At 43.8% G+C, this 12,604-nt stretch overlaps 1 protein-coding gene across 4 annotated transcripts in view; it reads left to right on the top strand.

Moving 5' to 3' along the window:
* The first annotated feature begins 1,287 nt into the window (after positions 1–1,287).
* Positions 1,288–12,604, top strand: part of COL14A1 (collagen type XIV alpha 1 chain) — a 123,668-nt gene continuing 112,351 nt past the window's right edge. For 2 of the 4 annotated variants that reach the window (XM_055705622.1, XM_055705623.1), the window contains exons 1-4: positions 1,525–1,697; positions 5,381–5,502; positions 11,148–11,264; positions 12,365–12,508. In XM_055705622.1, coding sequence (XP_055561597.1) covers positions 5,415–5,502; positions 11,148–11,264; positions 12,365–12,508 — 349 coding nt within the window. In that variant the 5' untranslated portion in view covers positions 1,525–1,697; positions 5,381–5,414. Of the gene's footprint in view, positions 1,308–1,523; positions 1,698–5,380; positions 5,503–11,147; positions 11,265–12,364; positions 12,509–12,604 lie in introns of those variants that run through there. The other 2 variants (XM_055705621.1, XM_055705620.1) reach the window with 2 other exon arrangements.

Here is a 12,604-nt window from a genome sequence, read left to right as displayed (position 1 = left end):
CTGCTGCAAACAGGTGATTAAAGTATAAAGTAATTTGAAGGATGCAGAGTTACAGAATCTATTTACCCATCGGCGGGATTCTAGAGATTTTTTACTCAGTCCCAGTACTCTGACTAGCTGCAACCACACGATGGTGCTCATGGACTTTGCTTACTACATTATAAATCGGGGGCGGGGGGGGGGGGGGGGGGACGGACGGACGACTGAGAGAGAGGGAGCCAGACTTCAGCTGGCTTTTCCTTGTCCTGCCCTGAAACACACGAGCCAGCAGCAGTCACGGATTAGGCTGATTTATCGCTCTGCTACACTTACCGAGTTTTCAAGGGCATTGCAAATAGACCTATCCATCTGCTTCCTTGTCTTCTGGATATTACTGTTTAGCTAAATACATAAATTAGGGACTGAAAAGGTAGGAAATGGTTCATGTTTCACGTCAATGAGCCGAACGTCTTACTGCTTCAGAGGAATTGTTACCTTGCAAACTACTCTCTTCTTGACTGGTGCAAAAGTTGCACCCAGCTGGAGGTGCAGTGGAATAACTGCAGACAGCAGGATCTCCCAGATTCCTCGATCTGGAGATGCTTTTTAGATGTAGGAATGCTTTTTAACCTTTGCTATAGAAAACAACCTGACTTAAAGAGTTTCTTTAAAGCTCAAACACTGCTGCAGTTTTAGTGGAAAGGTATCTGTGTACTGTGGATTTGGACAAGAGCCTGCAGGACTGGGAATACTACATGGCAACAGGAGGTTCTGCTTTACAGTTGGTCCTTGTCGTCTCCCCAAGACTTACTGCCTTCCTCGCCCCTAGAAGGGGCTTCGATTTACAGTAAAAAAGGGATGCACATCTCTGTTTCACCTACAGCTGTTGTTTCTTTACTGTAGTTCTTCGGTGATTTCATTTGTAATTTCATACAGACGGCCAGTCATGTTGTAACGAGTATTTTCATTCACCTCTTAAATTCTCGGGACTTATTAGTAGCCTTAATTGGAAATTCGGTAGCGTATAGCTCAAGGTAACTCGTATTTCTGTAGGAATTCGCAGTGCCACGTCCCCATCGCAGTGTCCGTCCATAGGGCAAAAACGTGCATATGTACTACGACGCTTTTAATCAAGGTTTATACTAAGCCAGACTAGTGCTTGAACACTTTAATATAAATATTTCCCCGATGAATCATTAATCCACACACCGCATTACACGGCACCGGGGGATACTCCCATTCCAAGCCGTACTGCGGAGTAGGCACCTTCTAAATCATTGAAAACGAAGCGAGCGAGGGACTTAGAGGAGAGGAACATGAGTTAGAAGGTAAAAAAAACAGAAGAAAGAGGACACCGCCATGCACAGCACCTGCCCCGCCCCGCCCGCCTCCCCGCGCACCTGGCCGCGCCCCCGCCGCGGAGGTCGGGCTCGGGGGCGGGGGGCTGGAGCTCAGGCACCGCTCATGCCTCTTTTTTTTTTTTTTTTTTCTCTCCCTCCTTTATTTTTTTTTTCCTCCCCCCTTCTTTCCACCTTCTGCTCTATAATTGCCCGCCTCCTTTCGCTCCCCTTTCGCCTTATCAGATGCGGCGCAGCGAGGGGAAGAGCGGCCAGAGGGGAGGGAAGCGGCTCTCCCGCAGCCGTCTCAGCACCCGCAGCCACGCGTGAAAGCGAGCGGCGCACGCCCCGCCGGCGGCTCCCCCGCTGATGCCCGCACAGGTCGGTGTGAGCTCCGCGTCCTCTCCTTCGAGAGCTGGGGCGAGGCGGGCGGGGGGTCAGCGGCGGCAGCGCCTCCCGCCCACCTGCCCGGCCACCCCCGCGGCGGCCCGAGGGGAGCCCCGGCGGGGGAGCTGGCCGAGGCAGGAGGCGGAAGGGTGGTGGGGAGGGGGGAGCCCCTTAGAAACTCCCGCGAAAGCCTTACTTCTAAAAAACAACAACTAAAATATAACCGGTCACGCTTTAAAACGGAGGCACGCTTTACAACGTCTCCTCACGGCCGGCGGGTGTTACCGCGGGTGGCTGCCCGGGCAGGCGAGCCCGCCCCCGAGCCGCCGCTCCCCGCCGGCGTGGGGTTCCCGGCGGGCAGCCCCTGCGTCTCGCCTCAGCTCGGCGGAGGCAACGCGCTCCCCCGCTGACCCTTTAACTTGCGGGGTGGGGGACCTGTCTCGCAAACGGGAGGCCCGTGGGCAGTGCGTGGCGGCGGGGCGTCAGGAGCGGCTGGAGCCGTGTTGCGAGGGCTGTGGAGAGGCGAACGAAACGCGCCTACCGGGTCGTGGCACCGCCGGCGGCTCTGCCGGAGCCGGGACGGCGTCTCAGCCTCGCCGCCGGCCCCTCTGCCGCTTTCCCGCCCTTCCCGTGTGGGGGCGGCGGCCATGGCGGCGGGCCCGGCGGCTCCCTCGAGGCCGCGGCGGTGCCGGGGCAGGTTGCGCTCTTCTCTTCGCCCCGCGGATCGTCGCCCCGGGGAACGTGTGACTGTCCCCAGGCAGCGGGGTGGACGCCGGGCCACGCTGCTCCGTGACGACCCGCCGAGATGGGAGAAGAAACCCAGTTCCCACTCAGAAGGGCAGCACGAAGCCGCCGGCCGTGGGGAGGGGTGGCAGGGCTGTGCCGAGGCGCCTCTGCCTCTCCGCCTGGGCTGGCCGCGTTCTGCGCAGCGCGGGGGTGTGTGTCCCGTTTCTGCCGGGCTGGGAGGCCTTGGAGGCAGGCTGTTCCCTCAGGAGCAGGTGCCCTGTCGCCCAAGGCCGGCGCAGAGGCCCCAGCCAGGCAGGCAGGCAGGCGTCCTGGAGCCCGCAGGGGAGAGGAGCTGTGAGCACCCAGGAGAGCGGGACTCACCTCACGGGCAGGCCTCCCTGCTTGGCCGCGTTTGGCCTCTGCTGCCAGGGCTAGTCTGTCCAATAATTTTTACAAATAGTTAATAAAGAGCAGGATCAATAAGATATTTCTTCTTATTCCCAGATGATGTCAGCCACAAGGTGGCCGCAGACCAGTGGTTACCTTTCCTAGTTAGCTGAACCTTGAAGTGCAGGTCAGAGCAGAGGTGACCTTGTGCCTAGTTTATACAGCACCAGCTGTATGTATCCCAATGAACCACCTCTGCGCAATGACTTTTCTCTAAAAGCATCTGTAAAGAGTGTTTCTATGCAGGATTACCCATCGGTTAGTATTCATAGCTCTTATTTGGGAGGAGGGTTTATATCAAACCTAGCAGACAGGGAACCATCACCGTGAGTGAATAATTTAATGTCTAGGTTATTATGTGGAAAGATTTGCACATCATCAATGGTGACTGCATTGAAGAATGAGTTGTACACTCTTCTTTGAAGAGTCTATGTTTAGTTGCTCTGGGTTGTTCCTGAGTGAAGGGAGAAGCATCAATGCCCATTGTGAGATGCACAAGGGGTGAATTTCAGACTGTTTAAGACCTAACTCTTCGTTTTTCCTGTTGCCTATCACTAGGCAACTGTCTGCTGACTCTGCTGACTCACATGGATCCGATCCTTGGGTGTCTGGCACTTTGTTTTTATGTAGTAGGAAGCCTGTGCACTTTGCTTGGGTTTCTGAATTCCATCTGGAGGATGTGTCCTAAGAACTGGGCATAGCAATACCTGTTTCTGGCACACATCTGTGTTATTGGATCTAGCTGTTTGCCTCTGTCTTGAGAGATCTATACTGTAAAATATAGATTTGTAATATATATTTAATTTGTGTGAAATTTGTTGATAATTTGGCTAAAACCTAGGTAACATCCTGTGGGGATGGAATTCACAGTGTTTAAGACTCCTATATATTTCTAGGTAGCATATCACACATTCATGACTGGGATTTGCAACAGCAGACCTACCAAGTCCTGGGATAATTATGGCAAATCATAAATACTTGAAGAGAAAAAGAGATGTAGGTCTTGTCCAGTTATCTGTTTAATAATAGTTGAGGTACTTTAGTTTGCCTTTTATATTAGATAGTAGTTGTACCACTTGCTTTGTGCCTTCTTCAGAAGACAGTGAAAGCATGGAAGGCAAATTCGATTATGGTATGTTGGGAATGTTTGAGAAAGTGACACAGGAGGTAAATGAGAGGGACCTGCAACACGGAAATATGTAAACCAAAATTTACCAAAGTAAACCTTCAAATGCTGACTCTTTGGTGACAGAAAGAAATCTACTATTAATTATCTTAATCTAATTCTCCTGTAAAACGCTAACAGGAGAGGGCAGCAAAAATTCTTCTTCCTGGCCCGGAAAATCAGCTAAAACCAGTGCAGTAAAGTTGAGCGATAAACAAACATTTATAAGCACATTATTATGAACATGTTGATATATCTTGAGAGGTGCTTCTATATCTGTTGAATAATTGTACTGGAAAGCGTTAAAGGCCAAGTTCAGATAAGGAATTTTGTACTGTTCTTAACCTAGCTTCTGTGGACAGATAAATTACCCATTCTGGAACTTGTTCTTTGGCACCAGAATTGCTTCCTGTAACCCAGCTAGTTCACCTAGGACTACCTTGAGCATTCATGTAACAGAGCTGCACTCTGAAGTGTTGAGGTTCCTAACTGATTGGAGTAAATATTTTTGACCATGCTATTACCTACAAATAGAATTAGTGCTTATTCAGCTGATATGCTGCGTGTCTTCTGAGCTGTGTCTGCTTTAGTCACATTAAGTGACAGGTAGTACAACAGAAAGAGCAGAATCTTTTGAGTAAGATGGAAAAAGGAAAAATAGAGTAGGCTGTAGAGGACAGTGAGAAGAGGACTTGTGTTTCCTCCGAACCAATTTCTGTGTTTTTTGACAACTGATGTGCAAAATTGCTTAGTTGAACTGATCAATGATTATTTCACTGGAGTTATTGAGTACGTCTATTTGCTGTTTTATGGTAGGCTTGCAGGGCAATTCTCATCTCATTTTTTTTTAATTACAGAATCCTGAAATACATAATTTCACACCCCATTCTGGATGCTTTCTGAATAAGAAGTAGATGACTGGTTTAGTCCTACTTTGGTATTGAGAGCTTCAGAGTTCTCTACCAGAGGCATCTTCATTAGGTGCTTGCAACACTGGATTGTGTAGAGATGCCCATTTTAGCTTGTTATGCATAGCACGCTCTACTCCTAGTGCTCATGTATGCTTAAAGTTTTTTTCTTTACATGGGTTGAATTTTCAGAACTGTTGAGTAGCCCAAATGTTGAGTAGTTCTTTGTCCCTTTCAGGTAAAATATGTTTTGGTTATAAAGCTGCTGTCAGAATGAAATCTTGGCTTCACTGATGTCTATAAATTCCTAATATTTTTTAAATGGAATCCAGATTTTGCCCACACTTCTCATTAAGGTGGATACTTTATCTTTGCAGGTTTAATAAGTTTTTGGGTTTTTTTGTTTTCTTTTTTCTCCTATGTGTTTTCAGACCTGCTGATACTGTGTGTATTGAGGGGAGGAAGATGCTTTGTCGGTATGAGATACAGAGCTATCTCCTCTTGGCTTTTTTAACTGTCGCAGTTTTCTTCATCAATGATGCCCAGGGCCAAGGTAAGTCATGATTAAAAAGCTGGAGCTTTTCACTCTTATGTGCAGAAATAGACTTTCTTATTCCAAATGCAAGTGTTACTTCCCTCTTAGTAGGATGTGGATCCGGTACTACTGAAATGAAGCCGAAGTTTTGCTGCTGATCGTGGGGTGGGGGGAGTAGATTTGTGTGCGCTTTGACCCTAGTATCTCAAGTAGCGTAAATCTTTTGGCAAATACAGATGTCTCAAAATAAGTTATACAAAACAGTGATTTTTTTTTTTTACCCATATTTACATGGAAGTACTGATTAGAAATTGTTGTGACTGTTCTCTAAATAATAAGTTTGAAGGACCAGCTATGATATTAAGCTTGTATGAAATGTGTATTTTTTTCTTTGTTGGAACAGTAGCTGTTGTAACACTTACATCATTCAGCATTGCACAGGACTGTTAAATGTCACAGACTACTTCTGCAGCTTTTGAAAAAAAAAATTCCTTTGTGGGTATTAAAAGATACTGCTGAGATTGTTAGGCTTAAATGCTTGTTGGATCGTATTGACAGTGGCTTGACTTCTAGAGAAAATTTATCCTATTGCTTGGGGAAGAAGGGAGGCAGAATGCCAATGAGTTCTTATGATTTCTAAAGAAAGACATTTCTCTCAACTTTATATTTATGTAAGCCCTTTGATATGAGACTGCATAGGCATAACTGGGAGCAGAATTGATCCTGGGGCTCTTCTAAAGCATCTTGTATAATGCATTATTCATGAGCACATTCAGAGATTAGTGGCAACCTGAGGCTTTCCAGGTTCTGGTAAATGCAAGTAGCAGTGCTGTCTGGTCTGCGTGGCACTCAAGTGCTGGGGAAGCATACCATCTCGGATACTTGGGAATCTACGAGTGTTTTACAAGCCTCTCCCAGAACTTAGGGACATATGTAAGCAGTAATATTTAATGTGGGCGATGTGAGGTGAATGAAGAAATACATGTTCCCAATGTTCAACACATCAATTCTGGTCAGAAATGAGGTCCAGAATATTTGTGACTTAATGAGCCAATAAAGCAAAGCATATGTTTAGTCCTCTCTGTATTTCAGTCCTAATACATATGGTTAAGATTTGCAAAACAGGATTGGGGATTGAGATCCATCTCCAGAAAGTTTTACAAAATTCCTTGAGCTTGGAAAACCATACTCTTCCCCCACTCTTTTTTTTTTAACTTGGATTTTATCAGCCATATGTAAGGGAGAAAACTCTCAAACTATTAATAGAATGAAATGAAGGTCAGGATTTTTTCTACAGTCATCACACCAGCAGAAGCTAGAGTTGATGTACTGGATGAATAAAGAACAATACTTCCCTTGTTCTTATACTCTTTCAGCAAGCATCAGCTGCTGAATGCTGTCAGCGGTGTGATACTAAGCTAAGTGGACTATTGCCTTGGCCCAAAATGGCCGTCATATTATTCAATGAGGTGATAGGAAGTCTCTATTCCATGTTCGCAGAATAAAAATATCTCTTGCTACACTTAAAGTAAGGAGATGTTTCTCAAATCCTTTCTTTTCTCAAGGTTGCCACCCCTTGCAGTAAACTTTTCATGCAGCTGGCCAGCTATTAACGATTTAATACAGAGCTAACAGTATGTTTGTCTGTTTTAAGAAACCGTGCACTCTGCCAAGGTGTATGGAGAGCTGGTATTAGTTGCAGTTTGTGTTTCCTTCCTTTGGCAAAGATGTTCAGGTAAAGGTGTGTAATGTGACTTCTTGGAAAGGACGCTATATTTGGGAGACTGAAGTCAACACGCCTGAAGCTACAACTTATTCCTTCAACTGAGGAGCTATCTGCATTGAGCTACATGGTTTCATGTCATTTATTGCTTGAATGCCTTATAAACCACACAGCACCATTCAGTTTTTACTCAACAATTATTCTTTCATCACTGCTGTTTCATCCTCATTCAGCATAATGTCACATAAACAACAGCTTTTGTCTACTTATATTCTTATATAGTACACAAAAATAGTGCTGGGCAAGAAAAAGACACTAGAATTTTCCATTTATTCATAAAGAAACTTGCTTTAAGAATTTTCCTTCTGTATTTAAAGTTGGAAACTTTTCTTTGTGTAGCAATAATTTCCATGTGTTACTAATGTAATTGGTAAGTAATTGCAGTACATATTAACTTGGTCAATTCTTATGACGAAAGGAAATTGGAAGCCACAAGGTTTAGTTAGTATGCAGTCTTAGACTATTGGATGTCTTGGAGAGCTGCACATACGCAGTTTACGGTATTCTTCCTTTCCATTGAGATAACTGAATAGTTCAAAACACTCTTTCCCTAGTTGTCCACAATAGTCATGTATTTGGAGCGCTAATTTACCTGGTGGTATAAACCAAAGTCTTGAACTTGTCTGTAGCTTTCTTTTGGGTGACTGCTCTAATGTTGCTGACGGCCATTCTCTTTTGCATTCCTGTAAAACCACTTAACAAGCTCTAGCTACTGATTTTTATCAGTTAACTGACTCAGCTTGGATTAATTTTTTTCCCTTTCTGCAAGAAGTGAGATTTTGTTCCACAGACAATAAAGGTCCAAAGAAATAAAGATACCCTCCTCAGGTTGGTGAATGCGTAGTAATTCCCATCAATATTTTGTTGTCTGTTCCAGTGTTAGATTTTTAACTTCCTTAGCTATATGTACTTTTCTATGCCAGAACATTAGTCTTTGCACAACTAAGACACAGTTGAGTATCTGTCTGGTGAATAATTCTTTTCTTCCTGATGGTTAATTGCTGTGTGGGAATGTCTGTTCCCTTGCACTGCCACCTTTGATACAAAAAGCACCCAGTGAAAATTGACTAGTTATGTAAAGACTATTCTGGCACAACTCTTCTAGTCTTTCCACATTGTAACTCTGTAGTAAACAGAAAAACTTCTGTGTCCTTCTTTGCTTGTAAGATCTGTGATTGTTTTTTAGGGGCTCCCAAAATTTACCTGGTTTGGTGATGGCTAATAGCAATTATGTCAGAATTATGCTTCTTTGTTAGAAGGTGCTTCCATAAATGCTTAAGCTGAAAGTAAGATGGAATGGAATGACAGCAGAAAGGAGATGGCAGAGAAAATTAACTCTGCAATTCTAAGACATGATTATTGTGTCAATTCTTGGTGTTACTTTGTTGCTGTCTGCTTTGCCTTATAATCCCCATACGAATTTACCATTTAATCTTGGTAAAATGTGCAGCGTTTTTACACTTGCATACTGTCATTGTTCAAAAGTTTGCTATTCTGTAGACCAAATAAATAACAAAAGGAACTGCATAGTTTGCAAATGTCTAGGTATGATTTGTCACTCTTAATCCATTCAGCCCCAATTCATTGCGGTTTATGTATCGCTCAAAGACAGAATGACTCTTGAGAATGAATTAAAAGCTGTAATCCATAACTACAGTCTGCTTGGCTTTCAAAACTTTTTTGCCATAGTCTCTGTCATTTTTTTACAATTACAGCATGCTGAATGTTCTTGCAGAAACCTGCCCAGCCAAACCTTTTGCAATACGAGGGCCAAATTTTCAAAGAACTGATTTCGCATTTGCAGTGATTCCTGCACACGCTCTTGCTTGCAGCCTCTCTTTCTCTAAACTTCAGGGAGGTGACAGGCAGTCTGAAGACAAGGTCTGATAAGGTTGTGCCCAGCAACTGGAGAAATGCATTGTTTGGGTGTAAGCCCTGTGCTGTGAAACAGGAGTTTTTAGTGTATGGAACTGGTGCGCTGCCTGCTGTTTCTGTCCCCTTGCCTCTCTTCTTGAGCTTGTTCTCTGAAGTTTTTGAGAATGTGTAGGTGTTTCTAAGCTGGTTTTGGTGCTTACGTACTCTCTTTTCTGTGTTCTGGTGTGAACTCCCTCAAGGCAGAGAACTGCATAACCTGCCTTTAGTCTGGCAAAACTGTCCCTTATGAATTGAGGGGCTGGATGCAAGGGAACACACTTCTTGTATTAAACCTTCAGATTTTTAATTCTAAGACCCAAAATGTTTTTAATGGTAGATGACATGAAAAAAACACCACCCCAAATCTCAAAAAAACCTACAGCCTGCCTCTTTCTTTTATTTCTTCCCCCAGGCTGTTGGAAAAATAAGCATGTAGGAAAAAGTAATCAGTTCAGGACAGGTCTTTGGCTGCTGCTAGTGCCAGAGCTGCATTGACTGTAGCAGGTCAAATGAAGAGGCCAGAGACTGTTGGCTAGCACATTCTGCCTGTTGACTCAGATGCTCCATATGTTGTAATCCTTAAATCTCAGAAATGTCATGAGAGCTGTTGGTTAATTATATCTAGTGGACCAACAAACCATGCGCATGAGCCTAGTCAATTAAGAGCTATCTTGGGCCCTGGGGAAAAGAAATTTTCACTTCCCCCCTTCACACATTTTCCCTTATTTTATAGACTTAGTAACAGAAACCTTAAGGGTGGTAGTTGCAGAGACATGGAAAGTGAAGGAGACAGTTCAGAGGGTTGTGGAGGTAGTGGGAAGAGGAGGGTAAGATTGATGGAGGTGTGTGTTAGGTTTTTCTAGCCCTTTCTGTTGGTCAGCATCTGGGTAGCTTCCCTGGCTGCATTTCTCTCTAGATCATTCAGTTCTGTGAGCCAAACCCTATTTAAATGTCTGAAGGTTTCCTGTTATTGGCAGCCTTGGATACCATGGGCTGCACAACTAGCAGCTCTGCTTCAGTTGTTTGCTGTGAAGCAGGTGTGTGGCTCCCTGAAGCAAAGCGGCAATGCCATGTAGAGTGTTGTCCAGCACCAGTGGAGCTTGCCTGAGCAAAAGGATGCAAAGCTGTAAAAAAATAGTTTATGAGCATAGACACAAAGTTGCTGATATTGCAGTAACATAGGGTGGCTTTTCCGTTTGTTGCTCTGTGCATTGCTTCACTGAAGTACCACCTCTTTCTGAATCATGTCATACTTTTTCTCATTTCACCTGCTGCTTCTGTTTGAAACCTAGGTGATGGTACAATATAAATAGAAGCCAGATTTGCTTACCCTCCAGATTGCCCTTGTCTAAATCTTGACTTGCCTGTGCATGCCTGCTAGTCTTGCTGAGACTGAAGCAGTGCTTGCAGCTGGGCAAGTCTGTGTGCTGCTTAGGCCAGGTTTGCAAATTGGGCAGCTGATGTTCCCTCTGCCTTGTGCATATCTATCTTTCCTCTTGGTTTTTGTGTCTTCAACAAGGCTTTGAAAATTTGGCCCTGAGTGACCTTAAATGTGGGGAAACGCCCATGATAATGCAAGGTAAAGGAGGCTAGGTAATGCATATTGTCAGGGTAAGCAAGGAGAGCAATTTTAATTCCCATATATTAACAAAGAGCATTTTTATTACCAGCTTTGCCTGCTAAACTAGAGTCTTAACATCTAACACTGTTTGTCTTCCCGTCCTCTGCTGTTAGGTTGTTAGTTTGTTTCTATAAAGGGATAAATAAAAGGTATGTCTGAAGTAGTGCACCTGGGGATGTCATTTTACAAACTAATAAACTGATGTTTGTGACATTTTAAATAACTTGCATCCTTTATCATTAAAATTTTGTGTTGTCTTCCTATATGTGTTTATTTTTGTTTGTTTGAAATTGGTGGTTGCTTTTTATTTGAATTTAAAATGTTGTTTTCTTTCCCCACTTGCAGTGTCCCCACCAACAAGACTAAGATACAATGTAGTCAGTCCTGACAGTGTACAGATCTCTTGGAAAGCCCCAAAAGGGCAATTCACTGGGTATAAGCTTCTTGTCACTCCAAGTTCAGGTAAAACAAAAGTCTCTCTGTTCTCTTTTAAGGTGAAAGGACTGTCTTTCTAAGGCTGAACAGCTTTTCAGAGGCTAGTGTCATCCTTCAGGGCTAAGGAACTCCGAGCAAGCTGTGGCTAACAGAGTATTGGCTGGTCAACAGAAGAGAGAAATTGATCTCGTGGGGGGTGGTCATAAGCATAGAATATGGAAACTGAATGCTTGAGGTAGTAGAAGTGGGTGGGTGCTAGTTATGCTCCATATGTAGTTCTTGGGAATTGTCGCTGATCATCTGTCTCTACCTTTCTTCCAGTGGGGTGTAAGGAAATTCAGGAAGTGTTCAAGGGAGAACATAGGAACCCTATTTCAGCCAAAGCTTTGAGGTGGATCTCCCCGGGCCTTCTCCTATACTGAGCTCCCAAGAAAAGACCAAAAAGATTTTAGACTAAAAATAACCCCAAAACCTTTTAAAATTTTTTTGAATGAAAACTTGAAACATAAAGATAGGCAACAACGTGGCTGTGTCAGGCTACCTGTGTAGAGGTACTACTGTACATACTTGAATTTAGACAATGATACACTTTTAACACATAGCTAAAATACATCTTTGTACATATTATTATACAATCTTTATGTATACATAGAAATGTGTACTATTTGTATTTATACATGAGAATTTCCTTGCCTGAAGGAAGTGGGCAAAGAGGGTATTCAGAGCTGATGTGGGTACAGTGGGGTCAGAACTGGCAGCCACTCACAGAGCAGTGTCAAAGCCTGTAGGTGTAATGTTACCAAACTTGACAGCTTTTTGTCAAATGTTTATTTTTTTTTTCTTTATGAATAGTTTTGCTGGACACATTGGCTATTCCATGAGGCCCAGACAAAAGGCTGACCGATTGACCTTAGAGTGTTTCTACCTAAGAAAATTGGTCCCTGTCTTTGGTTAGGCTGCCTGACTTCTTGGTTTTCCAGGATGCCCTCTGGTCTGGCTGTATGGATAATCTAAAAAGTGGTAACACTTGGGTCATTCTAGAGCTTGATGTAGTTCTAAGTCATTACATTTACTGTGCTGTAAGAAAAGCAAACAAAGTTATTTGTGGGTTTTTTTCTGTCTTACAGGTGGGAAAACCAATCAATTAATTCTTCAAAACACTGCAACCAAAGCAATTATTCAAGGTCTTATTCCAGATCAAAACTATGCCCTTCAGATCATTGCATTCAGTGAAGACAAGGAGAGTAAGCCAGCGCAAGGCCAGTTCAGAAGTATGTGTCTTTTCATGCCTGACATGCAGAATTTATCAGATATTTAATGTAGCATATGAAATTGTAACAAAATCTAACACTAAGTGGGACAATGGA

This window comes from Falco cherrug, chromosome 3 (genome assembly GCF_023634085.1).
Source record: "Falco cherrug isolate bFalChe1 chromosome 3, bFalChe1.pri, whole genome shotgun sequence".
Taxonomy (NCBI): Eukaryota; Metazoa; Chordata; class Aves; order Falconiformes; family Falconidae; genus Falco; species Falco cherrug.
The sequence above is the reverse complement of the archived record's forward strand: the minus strand, read 5'-3'. Positions and strand labels throughout refer to the sequence as shown.